This window comes from Ciona intestinalis, unplaced genomic scaffold, assembly GCF_000224145.3.
Source record: "Ciona intestinalis unplaced genomic scaffold, KH HT000062.2, whole genome shotgun sequence".
In the NCBI taxonomy this organism is placed as follows: domain Eukaryota; kingdom Metazoa; phylum Chordata; class Ascidiacea; order Phlebobranchia; family Cionidae; genus Ciona; species Ciona intestinalis.
This window is the reverse complement of record NW_004190384.2, coordinates 211432-227563: the sequence shown is the minus strand read 5'-3', so window position 1 is coordinate 227563 and position 16132 is coordinate 211432. Positions and strand designations below refer to the sequence as shown.

The 16132-nt window shown below is 35.7% G+C and overlaps 3 protein-coding genes across 3 annotated transcripts in view; all 3 read right to left on the bottom strand.

Moving 5' to 3' along the window:
• Positions 1-965, bottom strand: part of LOC100176652 (ubiquitin-conjugating enzyme E2 variant 2-like) — a 4262-nt gene extending 3297 nt beyond the window's left edge. Inside the window, exon 1 of the mRNA XM_009862897.3 lies at positions 758-965. Within this exon, the coding sequence (XP_009861199.1) occupies positions 758-779 (22 nt within the window). The 5' untranslated portion in view covers positions 780-965. The remainder of the gene's footprint in view (positions 1-757) is intronic.
• Positions 966-1835: 870 nt separating this feature from the next.
• LOC494385 (kappa opioid receptor-like) lies at positions 1836-9893 on the bottom strand. Its single transcript, NM_001245048.1, is given in 12 exon segments — positions 1836-2372; positions 3047-3198; positions 3773-3944; positions 4515-4656; positions 4800-4954; positions 5150-5209; positions 5268-5296; positions 5963-6095; positions 6510-6608; positions 6974-7136; positions 7418-7601; positions 9839-9893. Coding segments are annotated over 12 exon segments (1488 nt in total). The 5' UTR covers positions 9882-9893; the 3' UTR covers positions 1836-2216.
• Positions 9894-10891: 998 nt separating this feature from the next.
• Positions 10892-16132, bottom strand: LOC100181133. Its single transcript, XM_002127346.2, has 9 exons — positions 16074-16132; positions 15123-15332; positions 14496-14696; positions 13930-14106; positions 13408-13579; positions 12962-13111; positions 12213-12389; positions 11666-11836; positions 10892-11174 (listed from the first exon to the last, which is right to left on the bottom strand). The coding sequence occupies exons 3-9, from the start codon at positions 14574-14576 to the stop codon at positions 11017-11019; spliced, it is 1086 nt and encodes a 361-aa protein (XP_002127382.1). The 5' UTR covers positions 14577-14696; positions 15123-15332; positions 16074-16132; the 3' UTR covers positions 10892-11016.

The following is a 16132-nucleotide window of genomic DNA, read 5'->3' as shown; positions in this document are numbered from 1 at the left end:
CAAATATAAATGCGAGGAGCGACGCTATCAGTAAATTGGAACCAACACAAATTGTAATATATTATTACAAAGTATCGCCCCGGCAGAGCTTGGACAAAGGTCAAAAAACGTGTTCGTTGGCACCGCACGAGAACCAGAGTTTTATTACGTCACTTTTCACGAGAATAATTTCACAACGATTGCTTCGTTTGTTAAGTGTGGAATGTATGCTACCACATGCGTCTTGTTTTATTTCCTACGCCGGCGCAGAGCGTAAAAATGTGACGCTCATACACGATGTTTCGATCTCGTGGTTGGTTGGGCAGTTAGCACATTCCTCCAGATTGTTATATTATGAAATGTCATAATTAATAGTTACGTTACAATAGGACAAGTGACGTAACAATTGAACGAAAAGTTATTCCAATTTTAAGCGAAGGAATGTAATATTAAATGCAACGCGTGTGTGTGCGTCTTAGCACTTTCTGGCTGCGTGCGTGTCTGCGGAAAAGGGGGCTGTCATGACAGCAAAACAGCCCCCCTGGTTGCGCCCCTGGTAAAATATATTTTGTATTCAAGCAATTTTAATGGTAACCCCCTTATTTTTCCTCTAGCTGCACCACTGGATAAAAGTTACGAATAAACTTGACCGATTTTCATCAAGAACCTTTACACTTCAACCACCTAAATTATGTGAATTTCAACAAAGATATTAAACAACTTTTTTCCAACATGTTTTGGTATTCAAATGTCATTCTATCCAACAACAACAACTTACCAACACACTGTGATTGAGCCATTACTTTGTTATTCACCACCTGATCTTAGTTTCTTGATAGAATATTGTGGTCAGGATCAGGAATAAATTTCACATAAATGGCGACTATAGTTTGATGAACCACTATCTTTAAATCAAGCAATCGTAATGAAATGTTTACACGACACCTTAACAAATATTCAATGGGATTAGAATTTTAAATGTTAACAATTTAAAAATAAACCAACACAAACATGGTAATACTGCTGCTGGTGACCAGTGAAAATTTTTGATTCAAAATGTTCCTAACGTCTTCCTGATATCCCGCTGTATAATTTTTTTTCGAAAAAACTCGGGGATTCGTGTCGAAAATTAACTTTGAAAATGTGCGAAACATGCTTCGTCACCGTAGATTGCCTGACTTGCATAAGGTTAAAAAAAATTAAATTGCTAGTACAGGGAGACAAAGGAACATTTTGAGACAAAAATTTTTACTGGTCACCAGCGGCAGTATTACCGCAAACATATCACGTACTGATCATCAGCAACATTATTTCAGTATCGTGCATATTTTATTAAGATTAGACAATAAAACACGATTAAGACGAACTATCAACTTTATAAAAACATTTAAACAATTGCTTTTGGGATGCCTGCAAAAAAAATTGTGCACCCCAGTTAACAAAGACAATAAATAATCGACACCAGTGCCTACAATAATATGAGTAACCTAATTAACCAACAAAAGTTAGGCACCTATAAACCGCTTGCACATTCGAATTTGACAAATTCTCTAATTAATTTCCAAATCGACTTAAACAAAACTGTAACTGGTTATTAACTTTGAACGCGTCCAAGTAAAAATAAGCATTTTTGACAACCATATTATAAATATCTTTTGATGGGAAAGAACTCTTTTTTATTTCTGTGGATAGGACTTCGTTTATATGATATCTATGTTAGTTAATAAGGTAGCATAGAAAACCTAAAAATGTTTTACAGTAACAGGGAAATAATGATTTTTTTTTTGTTTTGTTAACAAACAGGCGAACAGAGATACATCGCATTGCTACATATCGATCATACAATTAGAGAACAAATATTTCCGTGTTGTTTATTTTATTACGCATATATACCACTGGGTATACAAATGAATTTGAAAAAAAAACACATTAGTTTACAAATAAAGACATTCCGAGTATTAAAAAGTTCAACAGGGTATATAATACTGTGGGATAAGATGGACTCCTTTAGCATATAATATGCCATATTTTTATGGTACTGATTTGAACAATTAACAACGATCTTTTAGAGATGCGGGGTTATGGTTATTCAATTCTTAAAATATTGTTTGTTTGCTACAAAATAGTCGATGAAGAAAATGTTCCATCTAACCCCCTTCAGTAAGAAAAAGTCAAATCGTTTGAAGAAAGCCAACGGAAATTCTGCTGCATTGGTGCATTGATCTCTCTGGCGACATCTATGGTGAAAGCAACTTCGTTTCCACAATGATTTCTGGCTCGTGTTCATCATTACTCCTTGTCCTATGCATGACAAACACTTCTTCTTTGTTATCGTGTGGTTGGTATATACGAGATGAACATGGGGGTTGTTGTGTTGTGGAGGTTTCTGAGAACTAAAAAAGAAGATACATAGTAGGGTATATGGGTAAGATGGAACCCTGCTTTTATATTCTCTATTGTTTTTAACTACTTAAAAAAAGTTTTTTGAGTATTTAACTGTTAAAAACACGATTATGAAATGTAGGATATTTTGTGGTAACGGTATCATTTTACCCCACATTACTATATATAGGGCTTTACGCTGATGTATAGAGATAGAACATAAAGCATTAGTTGAATGTTTTTTCCTTGTTTACAGAAAATTTGTTTTGTTAAATCGTAGCACAGATAATGTACTGTCATACTGTTTATATTTTCTATAGAAAAATGAAGTAATGAATATAACTTAGTTATCCCTGCGTGGCGGGAAATCGACAATAGTTCTGTTTGAATGAATGAATGAAATTTATTTTATGTCTCTTCGGTCACCATAACGAAGAACAAGAGAGTTGACAAAGGTGAAAAGACGGGTTGTAACAGTAAAACAACAGTTGTTAAAACTTGCTTGTTGATAAAAAAAAAGAAAGAATGTTTTGGATAAAAGGCGTGACCGTTACACCCTATAGACGTTTCATACACCTCGTGCCCGTTTACGCGTATGTAACTTTATTTTAAAAAAATAACAAGAGATTCTTTGCGTCCACTCAACACAAATGGACAGAACATTGACAAAACACTTTCAACTTACTCTTGCTGAAGTTGTTTTCCAAGCTCTGATTTCGCCCAATCTTTGTCGAAATGTGTTTGATCGATTGGTGGAGGAATTGACCGATCCACCAAACTGCCGGTTGCGACAAAATACAAGGCGGGCCTTGCTGAAGCGTCGGAAGAACCGGGATCCTTAATATGGTAATACCAATATAATACGATGCCTTGAGGAAGTTAATCGACTACTACATAACCCAAAAGTATATATATATGGATTTGGAAGTTTTATAAAAAGTCAAAGTATATAGGGGCCTAATTTTTTCCGGTAGACTTTTGTTTCTAACTAATGACTTGTAGTCGAATGTTTGTGCATGTGTGTGTTTTATATGAAAGCTATTTACTGACCATTGGGTTGAAGCAATGACAATTTAGTGTAGTAACACTTACGCCAACTATAGAGTGGTATAGCACCGAAATTGGTTATACTCTGTGTTGTAAATAAGTGGATGCTTGAACCAATGCAGCCACGGTGTTCACAACAACGGTTAAGCCATATATTTAAACGGCCAGTTAACATCACATTAGATATAATAGGCTTAGGTGGGATGAGACATGTTTTTCATCGTTTCATTAGGTAATAAACAAATATTATTACCAGATTAAATAACCGTTATTCGTAACTCTGCTGATAGAGCGTTTGGGTATTGTGCGCCAAGGGTTTCTCATCTGACCCATGAGAACTATATAATACACCATGAACACCTACCAAGGAAAGTGTAAAGCACAGGGTTGATCATGCTGTTCAAATACACCAACACGATGGTTACGTTTTCTATTAAGGTGCAAGTCTCGCCCGAATACGGAAGCTCAGCGAACTTGGCTAACAGGACGATGTTGTAAGGTAGCCAACATAACAAAAACATCAGAACAAGAGATACCTGCGTAAAACAGAGCCTTCAGATGTGTGTGTATGTAATCTACTTTATCCTTGCGTGGCTGGTAAACCACAGTCGTTATAACACAGGCTTCTTTGAGCACGTTGGTGGTCATATAGATCCTTTTGCGTCAAACAGTTGGTCTTGTTTTTGTTCTTTGCCTTTATTTTTTGCACATATCTCAGATTTTAATTATCGCATTCATTTTTTAATCTCTTGATTGAAATCAAAACATAAATTCATAAATTTTAGAATAGACTTTCGGATTTAAAACCGCAAAATTAGCAAATAATTAACAATTACTTTATTGTTTGATTCAAAGTGTAATTTTAAATTAGTAAAAAAAAATAAATACAAAATATTTGTTTCGCTGGAGGATCAAACAGGTGACATTATAATCTGTTTCCACAGGCTTAACTATTAAAGCCATGTCCAGACCTTCAATCTGTCGAAACAGCCGTTATACTGTCTGGAAACGGATGTAGACAACGATTGAGGGTATAACAAATTATTACTTGATAGTATCAATAACCTAAACGTGATAAATTAAGAACCGCGGATCAATATTCTTACCACAATAATCGTCACTCTTGATTTCTGGGTTATCCCTGGATATTTTTTGCTCCCCGAACTATTTGATCTTGTTGAGAACTGAAACGAGCTAAACAACCGGGCACGAGGTGTCGCACATGAGCTCTTTCTTCTCCCAGCCCTCCTATATTTATTTAAATATTAGATTCCCGATAAAATGGTAATGATTGGTTTAACATATGAACAAGATTAAAAAAAAAGAAACTTTTTTCTAATTATAGTAATAATATGTGAAACAAAATCAGAACATCTTTCTCGTTGTTGTACCTGTTAGCCGAGCTGACGGCAGGATGGAATACCCGCCATGTAATTAAACTGTAGCAAACAGTCATGACGATGAAAGGCAGTAGAAAAGCGAACACGAAATGCATTCCCGCCCAAATCTTCATGGACACCCAAGGTTCGTTTGCACACGCCATCGGCTGTCATATTAAACCAAATAACATTTGTTCGGTAAAATTTCTTTTTTATTATATATGTATAATAGAGACCATTCTCCTTTACCGCTCTATTTTGTAGTTAAAAAAAGAATATTTAACGAATCATATAACCGTAGCCCCACGAGATCTTTGTTATTCGTTAAAATCATGATCAAAAAATAAAGGTTTTCAACTTACATTCGCTTCGGCCGTTTTTTGAAGTTCCACTGTTGTTTCTTGGCTCATTTCATTCATGACCTGAATATGAATATGTTTGCTCGAAATTTACTTTTCAAAACACAAACTTCATACTCACATTCATAAACTCCTCGTAATCAACGTAATCTGAAACAAGAAAATTTACAAATAAAACAAACTGTAATAGGTTGAGTTAACATGGTACATGCGTTCATTTTACCTAATTGTACAAATGTACAACATGGTAGTAAATAAAAAATATCTACAAAATTATTTAGCCGCATTTTCCCGCGACTTTAAAAGAGCGTTGTCATTTGTTTAAACATCTTGTTTAAACTTGCGTGGAAGGCCAACCAAAGTTTACAATAACAAAGGCTTATATCGTATATGGTAGCTCCCACAGGTTACGAAGGAGTTGTTAATTAAAGTTACACAGCGAGGATAATTTAGCGCGCAAATAATGTTAAAAGGTGAGGGACGCAGTGGTTGGCGCGCCTTCCTCTAACCCGGAGGTTTATAGTTCACATTTTGTGGGAGTATGTGTCATTCGAAATGAGACTTAACGAAGTTGTTGCAACCCAGTGGTAACTATAGCGGATTGTCTAAATTGTCAGCCATACACAACAACAATCACCCACGAAGTTATACATACGAGGTAACTGGTAAGCGGGAACGAGGTGTGTATTAATTATAACACCCGTGTTACAACGACTGTCGTTGCCCGGCTACACAAGCACAAATACCTTTCATTCATTTAACTAAAAACAAATGCTTTGCTTAATTATTCCCGATGGCCCAGTAGGTATCACTTGCCTGTTGAATTATTGACGCCATGGTGTTGTTGAAACTCCTCAGCACTTCGTGGGAACATGTACGTACATTTACAATGCTTTACATCTGACCAAACGAACAGGGGTATAGAAACCGCAATAGCCAAAGCCCATACCTGTAATACAACAAGGGCGAGGTTGTTTTTATAATACTGTAGCAGGGTGAGAGGTTTGCATTGTATGTTCTCGTCCAATTTGGTAGTAAACAAAGAATATTTATAGAATTATATAAAGGTTAATCAAGACTCTACAAGAGCGTTCAATCAGCAAATATGAGATACAGGTGCCAAAAGTATACAGAATGGCCCATATAACCATCTCCCATCGGTGTTATCTGTATATACCATATATTAACCCACCTAATAACTATATAATCCCACTCTAAAACATATAGAGTATTTTAATAAAGTTTATATAAATTAATCTAAATTATACACACTGTTGCTAGTTTTATAAAGAAAAAGTGCATGTTACAAATCAACAAATAAACAGTAATATTTATTAAAACATATATTTAATGCAAAACTCACAGCAAGCGTTATAAGAACAGCATTTCCATGAGTTCGTAGCCTCCGCCAAGGCGCGGACACAGGATGCACGATTGCAGCATAGCGGTCAAAACTCATTACCTACAAATATCAGTTTGTTTTACAGTTATCGTAGCTCAAAGGATACGAAAAGCTCGTCGTTGCTACCATTGTGGGCGTGTGTGTTATGAGGCAAGACAGTAAATGGCTATCTCTTTAAGCCAATGGTTAATAATGGGATTGTCCAAATTGTTGGCCAGTATAAAAACAGTCACCTACTGAGCTACATACGTGGTCACATGTAAACGGGAGAAGAGTGAAACCGAACACTCTGTGTTATAACGTTTCTCGTTGCCCGCCACACGAAGTTAACTTATGTGACCTCATTCATTCATATTGTTTTAGGCAAATAGATTTTTCGTGTACGTTTAAACAAATGTTTTGTTTTAACAACGTCGTAACCTTACCGTTAAAAAGAAGATGCCGGCATAGTAGTTGAGCATAAACACCGCTTGTTGTAAATGACAAAGGAAATGAGGAAGATTCCATGAACCAGATAACGATTCGGATGCTTTGAATGGTAACATGGCCAGGAAGAGTGAATCAGCGATGGCTAGCTGTAGAACATACCTGGTGAAAAAGACGGGATTAAACCTTAAAAAATGTCACGTATTTATCTTCGCGTGGCGATGCAACAACATCTATTTTTATTTTCGCATAATTTCCTTCTCTGCGTTGTCTACATGATATAATTTTTGCTGTTGTTTTCGAAGTGTTGTGATGATTTTATTGTGATGATGGTGGTTACCGAGGTCCCAGGTATGATGCGTGTTTTCAGTTATATTTATTTATACAATAAACCCATTAATAATATAATGACATATATTCCCAACTACCAAATATAAACCCACCAATGAGAAATGCTTTTCTTAAAATCTTGCAGCATTATAATCACGAACATTGCAATGGCGTTGAATATTAACCCGCAGAGGGCGATAGAGATCTGAAGTGCAGGCAACCACTTTGGGCCAGCAGGAACGGCAGAGCATTCATCATTTTGTGGGAGACTTCCCAAATTGTATTCACTGAAATTTTCTGAAAATATAAATACGCTTACGAGTTACCACGTATGTAACTTTGTGGGGGAGAAGCTAAAAGTACCATTAACTCAAGCTAATCGACAGAATGTTAGCACAAACTTGCAAAACTAGTTGCAAATGACATCAACAGGCATTTTATATATCTAAATATTGGTTTAATGTAAGAATTGACGTGTATAATATATAGTAGCGTGGGGAAATATAAGGCGCGCTTTCATTCTCATTTCTGGTCTCATTCAGTTGTAAACAAAGAATGTTAAAAGAATTATAAAACCGTAGATCCGCAAATTCTAAAAGAGCGTTGTTAATTGTAAAAAATACGAATAGGAAAAATGGGTTTGAGGCCCTACACCTACAACAGCCGTTTTATTCCATAATGCTATGTATAAAAAACGTAGCCTATGCTTTTCATAGATGCGGTCATATTTGTAAAATCGTCGTTAAATTAAAGTCTGTATTTTGGTTAGTGAACTCATATATTATATAGTAGGGTGGGGAAAGATGCGACACCTTTTCGTTTGGTTTTCTCTTTACATTTGGTAGTAAACAAAGAAATTCAATGAATTATAAAACTGTATCTTCACGACTTCCACAGACCGTTGTTAATTTTTTAAAACACGATCAGGATATGTGGATATTAAGTGTTAAAGATGTCCCATCTTCCCCCAATCTACTACAACAGCAACATCCGCTATTAAGGAAGAACCGCATAAAGCTTCAATCAAAACAAGCAGTATAGGATGCATCAAACCTCCGTGGTTGCTTTTCCAATTATTTTACTGAGAGTGTTGCTTCCCGTCAACACTGGCGTATATGCTGTTGTTTATAATATGCAAATATTGTTTTTAAAACTATTGTTCGTAAAGTAGTGAAAGATCAAATCAAGCATACACAATACTTCTTAAATGATAACAAAACGTAGCGCTTTATTAATAACAGTACCCCGATAAAGTAAAAGATTTGTTGTTTAGCGACTTCACACATATGATACTATGGAGTAAGTTAGATGATGTTACGTGCATATAAAACCGGAACACTTAACGTTGTGATATCAATACTACAGGAGTTTACCTTTATGTAAATAACTACCGTATTTCAAAACCTATATATTGTAACAAACTTGTCACAATCAGAGCTTTTATTATGTCGGTATTCTAGGCAGCGGTTTACAACGGACCGCTCGCTAGCGTGTCCAAAATATAATGACCGAGAAAACTAAGGTTATTCAGATTCCAGACTATATAGAACCCGGATGTCCGCTAGATGCAACTCAAACCGCACACAGACACAACAAAGAATACCTTACAACAACGAATATACGTTACAACAACGAATACGTTACACTACAAGAAATACGTTACAATATCATGAATAAATGAATCCAACTTATTTATGTGCATGGAGGGACAACGATAGCCGTTTGGTTAAAGGTACTATAGCAAGTATATTACGTTTGGTTAAAGGTACTATAGCAAGTATAGACTTCATATATATATAGCTAAGCCATATATTAAACAGTATAATCACTATATACATTATATAATTGCTTACTGGTTAGCTGCAGAATATCCTCAAGTGTGTAACTCCCGTCTAATAATGAAATATTCCGCAAAAAGTTGAAAGCATAAAGCCCGTTATTTACTGTAACAGCCACCATGCTTATCCTTGCTATGTATCTAACAGCGACAGCATCGAAAATATTGTCATGTATAATGCAGTTTAATATTTATGCACAAGCGAGCTATAGTATTGTGTCCATGCGATGCTGAAACTACAGTAATTCTAAACCGTTTAACTTTTGTCCCATGAATGCATTGTTATCAAATAATAGTTGACAGTTTTGCTAAATATTTCGGACGATCCACGCTCTGTGTTGATCGTTTTCCGCGTAAACTTTGCAATTGTTCCCCTTTGGCTTTATACAAAGTAACATAAAACATAAATAATTATGGTTGCAACATTTGCAACTACTCAACAACCGAGCAGTAAATATATGCAACGTAATGGGTGTCTATTGTACTGTGGGGTAAGATGGGATACCGTTAGCACATAACTTACAACTTATTAACTGTGTTTGAACATTTAAAAACGCTTTTCGTAGGGCTACACCTACATAATTCTGTAAATAGACCTTGTTTACCACCAATTAGGATAAAAAAGAGACTAAAGTACCTCATCTTACCCCACAGTATTGTACCCACAAATAACACGTATAATAATAATATAACTTACCGTGACTTGGTTGGTAGTATTCATAACTTATTGGTTCGTTCATTGTTCAAAGTTTCAAAACCTATTGTCATAAATTTCTGAAAAACTTTTTTCACTACGTTTAAATCGTTGTCTATAATTAATTACAATGGCATTGTAGTTACTATATGCACTGCCTCGCCACTAAATGAGGAAATACTCAATTCAAAGAAATCGTTGTTGACTACTAGTAACATCAGTAAGCAGGCCTTGTTGCAATAATGGTGTAAACAAGGTGTTGGAAGCAAACAACGTTGTTAAATAGATCCTCACATGAACTGTATATCGTCTATATAGATATGCATTGATATATTTCCTTGATTGCCGGATGAATAGGATATGTAGGCGTAAATAAACCCATCCGTACTCTAAAATAATAAAGTTACGTAAACCTCATGTCGTTGCCCTGATTGCAGTATTTAGACTTTGGTTTTATTTATAGTGTTAACCTATCGTTTTACGCAGAGCACGAAGTGGGATTCCACTGTTAAAAGTTCTCAATTAAATTAATTAAATTCTCCTGATATAATATCGAACAAACAATTGTCGTTGAAGCCATTTACCAACAAGTTACGATTAGAATAGTAGGGTGGGGTAAGACGAGACATGTTTTAATGCCATTTAACGTCGATTTGGTGGTAAACTAAGAATATTTACAGTTTTGAATACTGAAGGCTCAACATATAGCAAAACACGTTTTCAAACTAGTAAAGCTCTGGTCATGTGGCTAAAAACAGCAACAATATCTTTGACTTACATATTATAGCGGGTGAGATGATTTGTACGTTTTGTAAATGTGGTGTTAAGAAAAGTTGAACTATTGTGTTATATTAGGTTTATTGGAAATGTTGATTCATTGATTAAAGAGTTTGAACGACATTCGGTTGAACATAGCAGTCGTCCCATCAACTGCATGAACTTACCGATACAATTTGCATTATCACATTGTCATAAAGCAAAATGATAATAAGATGCAAAAGTGTGGCTGCCTAATATTAAAACGCCTATGTATAAAAAATATATATGCTGCATGAATTTCTATGTCGAAAATATTTTTCACTGGATAGTTTGATTTCAGGAAATAATTAGGAACATCTACCATGCATGTCTCAAAGTTTATTCAAAATAAATCACCGCCACATTAGGAGGGGACCATATTCTCAGCAATTAAGTAACTGCAACGTTGTATGATCATACATCCTACGTTCACAACCACAAGGCTGACATAGAGCATTAGGATGGCCATCACACAAAATTAGACAAAGATCTAAACAACGTTGTGAGGAGTCGTATGGAGTGGGGGCTGGATCGAAGCAATCTAAAGGAATATTTATGTTGTTAAAACTTTCATTTAAGTAGTTTTACCTAGTAGATGTTTTATTGACAGTCATTCTACTGCTAATTTCCTGCCCTTTGTTGTTTTATTGAATTAGATTTTCATCCTTGTATTCGAAGAGATAAATACTTAAGTAATATTATATTGTATTTCAACAACAATCAATAGTAAATATAAAGATAATATCTTTTCCATCTTGGTGTTGATAATAAAAGTTACAACTAACAGAAGTTCTGTAGAAACCATGGTTATGGTAAGAATTTCAACAGCTTGCCATACTGTGTTTAAAATCCCAGCTTCTTTAAGAAAAATTTTCAGTAAAATCTAATAAAAAAAATATTTACCCACAAAGTTAAATATGTGGTAACTTGTAACCAGACACGAGGTGTATGAAACAGAACACCCGTGTTACCACTACTCTCTTTGCCCTACTACATAACAATAAATAAGTTACTTTCATCTAAAACACAAACCATTAGGCAAGCAAGCATGCCGATGTATCTCAGTTCCATTAACAAAGAACTTAAAGTTGCAACCCCCACAGTAATTCTCCTGGCACACAGCGTTCGGGTGGGCGGGGCATCTTGCGCGGGAGCATGGGAGTTCAGAACATGCTGCTTGGGGTTGGTTGGGAAGGCAACGAACTAAAATATATTTCCATGTTATTTTTGGACAAAATAAATATTAATAGGCAGGCAAAGCAGTTTCAACATCAGAAGTAGCTTAATTGCCTGTTACCCAGAGGTTATGGGTTCAAGGCTCGTCGTTGCTATTGTTGAGGCATTTGTGTCACTGGACAGGACACAAAGTTACATACACAAACTTTGTAAAGAGTAAACAGAACTTTTGTCCATATTTGCCGCATCGGCATCCACCGGATTCTTTACTATTCCAAGAGAATGGCAGCAGTGGTGCAACCCCAAAAACATATTTTGTTTTTTTTAGATATTTTAAAAAGTACAAATATATTTGGGAGCCATCTTCTCTAATGTCTATGGTTTGTTGTAATAATTAATATACCTGAACATTGAGTGTTGATAGCTGGATACCATTCCCCATTGCTTCCACAAGTTGAATAATTTGTTCCAAACATATCTTGGTTTGATGGGCATTGAAAGTTACAAACAGATCCTCGGTTGTTACCATTTGTACAGGATGATGTGTAAACCACGTTTGTTGGTAAGGCTGGGCATTGAACTGTGGAACAAGCAATGTACAAACCGTATGTAACTTTACTATTTATGATACGCAGGATACAGATAATTGGATTTAGGTTTACACTATTCCAGACCCCGCCACCATGGAAAAGTGGTCAACATACATAAATATTGAAAAGTTACCCATAAGTTGCAAAGCTTATGCTGGGTGTTTTTTTTCCCTAAAAAAATGCAAAAGTGAATTAATATCAATCCTTAGCTGTTACATTATTAACATTGAATTGGGAAAGACTGATCATTGCACTTTCACCACTGTGTTATTAATGTTAATTTTAAGACCACTTTGTGAGATGTTGAATCGTTTACGCATTTATTATGGGTAATCATAGCAAGTCATTGGTGCCCTGTTTTATCAGGGCATGCTCGTATACCTTACGTACCCACGTTAGGTGCCTATATATTGTCAGCCATGCTTACAATAAATAAAAATTCATCAAAAAATAAAACTTATGTGCAAAAATAATCAACCCCTAAATTCCATTTATTACATTCATTCATAAACATTGAAGCATTGTATTGAATATTGTTGGAAAACTTATGCGAAACACCAACCTATGCATGTAACTTGTTGCAAGGTATTATAATCATAGAACCTTGGGTTGCAGCCACACATCTTACACACTGCACGTGGGTGACCATTACATGTTGCGACTCCACAAGTGTCCGGACATCTAAGATCCCTTACGAGAGGACAACTTCGGTCTAAAAAAATATGCACATTACCAGAAATATCACCCACAAAGTTATATACCTGGTAACTTGTAAATAGACACGAGGTGATTAAAACCCCCCCCCTTGGTTATAACGACTATCGGTGCCCTGTCACACAAGGATAAATAAGTTCCATTAATTTGTTAAATTTATATAACCCACGTCCCACAACACTCTCTTTCTTAGTTATAGTTTAAACATGGAAGTTAGAATAAATACAACACTGTTGCTATAATATATGAACCAAATTTTAAACCATTAAAATAATCAGATCCAGAAATAACTACCTTGTATAATACATTCCTGACGTGACTTTTCAGTCCCGTTAACAAAGAACTTAAAGTTGCAACCCCCACAGTAATTATCCTGGCACACAGCGTTGGATAAAGCCGGACATCTTGCGTTTCCACAAGGGGGGGCAAAACAACGAACCACCTGGCACACCCGGTAAACAACGAACTGAAAATTTAACAAACTTTTAGGTAATATTATTAAATGATGTCCTTAATTAACTTAAGGTAGTATCAGACAACTATCTTCTATCAATATCAAGTAGAAAAGTCTGTAATTACTAAAAAATTATAACGAAACACCTGTGTTATAACAACTGTCGTTTCTCCAACACGTAAGGATAAAGTGAGTTATATTTAGTTATTAATGAATTAGTTCTTTGGATTTTTATATTTTTTAATGTATGGCTGACAACTTAAACAATTCTTTGGATTAGGGTCATCAGATTCTCGTTAAAGGGAAAGCCCCGTTCACTTTTGCAAGGCCAAGAGGAATTTAAATTTCTAAACAAGCAGTACCTGAACATTGAGTGTTGATAGCTGGATACCATTCCCCATTTCTTCCACAAGTTGAATAATTTGTTCCAAACATATCTTGGTTTGGTGGGCATTGAAAGTTACAAACAGATCCTTGGTTGTTACCATTTGTACAAAATGTTGAATAAACCACGTTTGTTGGTAAGGCTGGGCATTGAACTGAAAAAACGTTATAAGAAGAGTTTGTATTGTAAAAAATGCCATCACTTATTAATTTTGTGAATGGGTGAGGGTCTGGCACCGTGGTAAGCAGTGGCACGTCTGCCTCCAGCTAAAAGGATATGGATTCGACGCACGTCGATGCCACTATTATGAACGTGTCCTCAGGCAAGACACTTAACGGAAATTGAGCAACTCAGTGGTCACGGGTCACCAATGAGTTTTTTTCCCTTAAGCCGCACATTAAAACAATTGGCCACAAAGTTAGATAGACAGTAAGTCGGTAACTTGTAAGCGGGCACAAGGTGTGTGAACCAAAGACTTTCTTGTCTAAGTTACATTGATTTCTTCATGCCTAATAACAAAAGTGACCATATAAAAAATCTTACCACTGGGCACACAATATGTGGAAGAAGGCGACAAAACCCAATGTCCGTTTGCCTGGCATGTAGTTTGGGAAATCCCACCATTGTTAATTTGTTGACCACTAGGGCAGTAAATGTTACATACTGAACCTATTACGTTGTTATTCGTGCACGAATAGCTGTATGGAACAGGGTTGCTAAATTGAGGGCAATGAGTGAAAGTACCTGTTCAAAATCTTGTGTTTAATGTTTAACACAACTTTTATCTATATCTTAAACAAAACGGCAGTCGTTAAAACACGCCAAGGATAAAAACTGTGAAAATTAGTGTCAGTTAAATGCGTGGTTGTTAAATCAATTAGGGAAAACCCATCCTTTGTAGTTTGCAGAACTTTTCTCCTAATTAAAATTAATTATAGTTTGGTTTGCAATAATATGTTCGATGCATGTGAACTCAACATAACAGTGCATAAGTGGCAACATGCATTTGTAAAGAATTCTCTGTAACATTAACAGTTTAGGCCGACGGGAAGTGTTAGGAATTGTGGGGGGGTTTTCATTACCACCTGGCAAAGAATTAAACAGCCGAGAAAAATTATACTCGAATTAATTGCTAAAACTTAAATAAACTAAGAACCACAAAGCACTTACCGGTACGTCTGCATCCTGTTGGGACATTGCTACGTGAAGGGCTCCACTGACCACCGTACATACATTGCGAGAATCTTATACCATAATGAGTGTAGCCCGGTTGACAATAAACAATGCAAATGGTACCAAGTGCATTGCTTTTACTAAAACATTGGTGGCGGAAAGTCACAAACTCAGTCGGCCTTACAAAAGGGGGGCAATGCGAAGAAGCTGCAATATAACAAGAGAGTTGAGCGCATAAATAGTTATTTTAGCAGAGTCAGCATATTAACAAAGTATATAGTTCGGTGGGGTAAAGTGGGATGTAGTTAGCATCTAAAATCCATATTTTCAAACCGTGCTATTAACAAATCGGCGGGATACGGGTATATATATTTCTGTAAATAATATTTTTACTACCAATTGAGCAAATAAGAAAACAAAAACTTCCCATTTAAATTCGTCCCTACTATAAGCCTCCGCTCTAACGATTATTTCATCCAAACATTAAAAATCCGCATGTGTAAATAAAGTAAATAACTCACATGCTTTTAAAAAAGTAATTATTGATATTTATGGCGCGTTGATTTCTTAGTTAAACCAATATAGTAGGGTGGGGGAAGATGGGACACCTTTCATTTCATTTTCTGGTCCAATTTGGTGTTCGAATAACACTCAAAGAATTTCGAAACTTATCGTCACAACTTTTATAGACCGTTGTTAGTTGTTTAAAATACTATTAATATATTTAGATATTACGAGCTAAGTCTCCCGCTTTCCCCATCCTACTATATTTAGTATGGTGGGGGAAATTGGGACACTTAAATACATTTGTGCCAGTATTTTAACACAGATTTTTAATAGTTAACAACGGCAATCGGCTTCGGTGCGAGCATCAATCGTAAGAACACTCTCCAATAATCCTGGAATAACATGCAGCAAAATAATGTTAGTTCAATTTTAAAATATTACCTCCTGGCAGATATGCTGCTGATATCGAAACAAAGCTTGCAAATATAAGATACTCTAAA

Bases quoted from the DNA above. Each gene is read 5' to 3' on its own strand.
- LOC100181133 (XM_002127346.2), bottom strand. From the start codon at position 14,576: ATGGTGGGATTTCCCAAACTACATGCCAGGCAAACGGACATTGGGTTT. The intron at 12,390-12,961 runs GTTGGTGTTTCG...CTTGTTCCACAG, and splicing joins GCAACAAGTTACATGCATAG to TTCAATGCCCAGCCTTACCA. The intron at 11,837-12,212 runs GTATATTAATTA...AATATATTTTAG, and splicing joins TATCAACACTCAATGTTCAG to TTCGTTGCCTTCCCAACCAA.